Source organism: Sceloporus occidentalis, unplaced genomic scaffold (genome assembly GCF_023333645.1).
Source record: "Sceloporus occidentalis isolate IW3139 unplaced genomic scaffold, rSceOcc1.0.p SCAF_8, whole genome shotgun sequence".
Lineage (NCBI taxonomy): Eukaryota > Metazoa > Chordata > Lepidosauria > Squamata > Phrynosomatidae > Sceloporus > Sceloporus occidentalis.
In genome coordinates this window covers 1,977,247-1,982,090 of record NW_028316988.1, presented here as the reverse complement: position 1 = coordinate 1,982,090, position 4,844 = coordinate 1,977,247, and the positions used below count along the sequence as shown (strand labels likewise).

The 4,844-nt window shown below is 46.7% G+C and overlaps 1 protein-coding gene across 1 annotated transcript; it reads left to right on the top strand.

Moving 5' to 3' along the window:
• The first annotated feature begins 237 nt into the window (after positions 1 to 237).
• Positions 238 to 2,782, top strand: LOC149307644 (C-type natriuretic peptide 1-like). Its single transcript, XM_089537186.1, has 3 exons — positions 238 to 458; positions 1,857 to 2,145; positions 2,646 to 2,782. Exons 1-2 carry the CDS (start codon positions 366 to 368, stop codon positions 2,127 to 2,129), a joined length of 366 nt encoding a protein of 121 aa, XP_089393312.1. The 5' UTR covers positions 238 to 365; the 3' UTR covers positions 2,130 to 2,145; positions 2,646 to 2,782.
• The last annotated feature ends 2,062 nt before the right edge of the window (positions 2,783 to 4,844 follow it).

The following is a 4,844-nucleotide window of genomic DNA, read 5'->3' as shown; positions in this document are numbered from 1 at the left end:
CGAAACTGACAGGTACAAGTGACCAAAGGCTAGGAAGCGGCAAAGTTCCCCGGACTAAAAGTGTGCAAGAATAAAGAAAGGAAAATTAAAACCTGGCGATCCGTGCCAAGCGAGAAGGAAAAAAATTGCTCTTTTATTTGTCGCTACGAGCCAAAAGATGAGGAATAATCCCACCTGCGGAGCGAGATCGAAAGGGAGGGAGGCAGAGCGTTATTCCGACAAAAGGATAGAAATCCATTTAAACCAATCCTGGAGGATTTCTTTCTGCGCTCAGAGGTGGACTCCGGGGAGTGGAGGAGAAATATAAAAGCTGCAACGTGAAGCAAGGCGTTTCAATTCGTACCCGAGATCTCACCCGTCGGAAGATGAACCCCAACGTTATTTGCTCCAAGTGGCTGCTGTTCCTCTTGCTCCTGACTCACCAACAAGGGAGAGCCAAGCCGGTCCCCAATGCGCAGGTAAGAGAGGGACAGACGTGGCACGGATCCGCAGGGAAGGGACCTTTGGAGTTTGCAAGACCTGGGCTTTTTGCATGACGTTTCCTATCAGGGTGCTAGAGGAACGTAAGGGAGGGCGGTCGCCCCAAAAGTTGTTAATGGCTGTCAAGTCGACCCCGACTTATGGACACCCTGTGAATGAGAGATCCATGTTATGGAGATGTAGAGCTTCCTTTATGGCTTCTACCCACCTGTAATGCAGTCAAGTTGACTTATGGCGATCATCTGAAAGAGGGACCTCCATGTCGTCCTGTTATCAGTGGCCATGCTCAGGTCTTGCAAACTCAGAGCGGCATCCATGGCTTCCTATGCACTCAGGGCATCTTCTATGGCAGGGATGTCCAAGCTCTGGCCCTCCAGGTGTTTTGGACTTCAGCCCCCAGAAGCTCCCAGATTTCCAGACCATTAGCCAAGATGGCTGAGGCTTCTGGGAGCTGAAGTCCAAAACACCTGGAGGGCCAGAGTTTGGACATCCCTGCTCTATGAAGTTATCCACAGCCCTGCTCAGGCCTTGCAGACTTCAGGTGGCATCTACCCACCTGTAATGGAGAGGTATCTTGCAGCACCCTTAGAGACTAACTGAAATAAAGAAGTTGGCAGCAATTCTCAAGGGCACTATAAGATGTGAAGCTGAAGGCTTTCATGGCTGCCATCCATAGATTTCTGTGGGTTTTTCGGACTATGTGGCCATGTTCTGGAAGAGTTTATTCCTGCATTTTCTGAAGATGCCACAGATGCTGCTAGTGAAATGTCAGGAATGAACTCTTCTAGTGCATGGCCACACAGTCTGAAAAACCCACAGAAACCTATGTGCTACAAGATCTTTCTCCGTACTGATTCTACAAATTAACATGGCTATCTTTGACCTGTAATGAAGCCTCATTTTTTTTTTTTTTTTGCAAGACCTGCTTTGCAAGATATTTCAGATGCTAGAGGAACATGAAGGAAGCCAAACCCAAAACTACATTGCTGCTAATGGCCATCATGTTGACTTCAACTTTTGGCCACGCTGAGAACGAGAGACCTCCAAGTCAATGGTTCGAATCAGGTCTTACAAAAGTCAGGGCTTCCTTCATGGAGGCCCTCTTTTCCTCCTGTTTCCCTCCTTTGTTATTCATTGCTGTCGAGTTAAATTCAATTTATGGCCACCCTCTGAATGAGAGACCTTCCAATCCTGAATAAGAGACCTTCCAGATCCACTTAGGTCTTGCAAACTTCATACTGGCATTAATTCATTGGCATTAATTGCTGCCAACTTTGACTTATGGTGAGCTTTGGAGAGACCTCCAAGTCACACCATCATCAAGCGCTCTGCTCAGGTTAAACAAATGGCTTTGTTACTTCCCCCCAAACCTTCAGGCCTTGTCGAAATGGTTGGAGGAGGACCTGGAGTTCCCGATGGGCTCCGAGGAAACGGAGCTGGAAGAGGACGGGGCGGAAGAGGGCCTATTTCCATGGTCCAGGAGCCCGCAAGAGGGGCTGCCCCTCTCCGAAAGCGCTTTCCAACGGGTCTTCGGTGACCTCCTGGGCTCTTCCCGGCGGTACAAGGGCAGGAGCAAAAAGGGCCTTTCCAGGAGCTGCTTTGGGGTCAAGCTGGACCGGATCGGGGCTCTGAGTGGACTGGGATGCTGAGACACACTTGGGAACGGTAAGGAAAGGGATGGAACAGAAAATGCCTTTTCTTTGCAGGATGTTGTCACCACAATGCAATTTTCATTTGCAAAGAGTGCCATTCCCAGAGTGAAATTTCCTTTTGCTAAGAGTGCCTCCCCAGAACAAAATTTCATTTTTGCAACAAGTACCAGTCCCAGGATGAAGTGTCTTTTTGCAAACAGTGCCATTCCCAAAATGAAATTTCCTTTTGCTAAGAGTGCCTCCCTAGAATGAAATTTCCTTTTGCTGAGAGTGCCATGGCAAAATGAAATGTCCTTTAGCAAAGAGTGCCACTCCAAGAACAAAATTCCACTTTGATATTGGGCAGTTCCTGAATTTGCAGGCCTGAAAGAACTGAAAAGGAACGGGTGCCTTCATTTCCAGATTTATCACTTCTCCATTGTTTTTTCCTCTAATCCCCCCCCCCCCCCCCATAGAGATCATTTCCAAAATATGATGTCCCTTTTTATCTCTCCGCTTTCTCTTCCTCCACAGGACCCCACATTGAATGCAAAACCCAAGCCCTCCTCACTCTCCTTTCACACCGAGGGGCGGATTTCGGAAGGACGGTCCCCATTTTCATCCAGTACCTTGCCGGCATGTGATTCATTTATGTGCAAATGATTTGTCGAATAAACCCATTTTCATAATTGGTCCAGTTTATTTGCAAAACTCTGGCTTATTTGGGAATAAGTGGTTGGGTGGGTCAATTAAATACCAACAAAACACATACATACATACATACATACATACACATATATAATAATAGCGCTAAGAAGGTTCTGATCAGCTCTGCGCAGGTGCAGAATAACTCATTTGTGTGATTCACAGAGACCACAAAGAAGAAACATGTTTTTCCACCCGGCCCCCAGACCCAGACCTTTGGCATCCCTCCCCACCATTGCGTCGGGTGAGACCCCCATCTGAGGTGTTGCCTGGTGCAATCTGCACGCCCCTATTAACACCCCTATTAGATGGATTGAATAATACGTGTTGCATTGAGACTGGAGACCAGAAAACCTATTTAATGCCCTCTCTCTTCCCCATCCAAGGTGTCACCCAGTGCAATCCACATGATCCTAATGATGCCCCTATTAGATGGGTTGAATAATATGTGTTGCATTGTAAACCTATTTAATACCCCCCTCGCTTCCCCATCTGAGGTGTCACCGGTGCAATCCACATGATCCTAATGATGCCCCTATTAAATGGATTGAATAATAAGGGTTGCATTACGACTGGAGACCAGTAATCCTATTTAATACCCCGCTCTTCTCCATCTGGGGTATTACCCGGTACAATCCACAGACCCCTAGTGAAACATCTATTAGATGCACTGAATAGTAAGTGTTGCATTGAGACTGGAGACCAGTAAAACTATTTAATACCCCCTTCTCCTCCCCATCTGAAATGTCACCCGGTGCAGTCCGCACACGCCTAGTGACACCCCTATTAGATGCATTGAATAATAAGTGTTGCATTAACACTGGAAACCAGCAAACCTTATTTAATCCCCTCTCTCTTTAACAGCCTTTTCCAGTTCTTGTAGAGATGCTGGAAGAGGGAGGATACATGTTTTCCCATCCAGACACCAGACCCATAAATTCGGCACCCTTCTTCCCACCATTGCACTGGGTGGGTTGTGTCACCCGGCATGAATCGCACACCCCTAATGACACCCCTATTGAATAGTAAGTGTTGCATTAAGATGGGAAACCAGCAAACCTATTAGCCGGGCAATTAAAATTGACCTTAACGAGGCATCTCCAAAGATATTAAGATATCACCCCGGCTCTGCTGCTAAATCCACACCGGGCAACTTGAAATTGGTTCGCAATAAGAAATAAAGGGAAATGAGTCTGAGAGGGTCGTGGAGTGGGTTGCCAGTGACACGGCGTAGGCGGGCATCAACCACCCGCCGGGCAATAAATCAGCCCTGCGGAGGCGAGAATTCGGAGGCATCCGCCAGGGAATGTGCTTCAAGGCCTGTGAATATGAAGCCTCCAGGGAGACATGCTCAAGCACAGAGACAGGTACGGATGTGACATCCGCATGAATATTGGAGGCGGAGGAGAGACACCTGAACATGCACCAAATATATGGTATACTGTATATGCTCGGCTCTTGGCTAGTACTTTGCTCTAAGCATATATATATATATATATATATATATATAATTAAAATATATATATGCTTGGCTCTTGGCTATTCCATTGCACCCGATACAGATAAAAATTGAATATATATATGCTTGGCTTCTCTTGGCTATTAGATTGCACCATACACACACACACACCCAAATATCTATGCATGGCTCTTGGCTATTCTGTTGCACCAAGTATATATAAACATTGAAAATATATATGCTAGGCTCTTGACTCTGACATTGCACCAAATGCTCAATTCCTGGCTATTAGGTTGCACCAAATGCTCGGCTCTTGGCTATTACTCCGACCAGCTCCAGAGGCTCTAAGGCTCCATTAAAGTGGGCAGGAAGGTCACACAATTTCATATATATATATATATATATATATATATATATATTTCTCCGCTCTTTGCCCCACTGGTTGGAACCAGTTCTCATTGGTCTTGCCCTCCGAGACCCAGCTGGCTGGAAGCAGTGGGGAAAGATGGGACGACCCCTTTACCTTCCAGAAACCTATAAAAAGGAGGCCGCTCTGTCTCCGTCGTCCA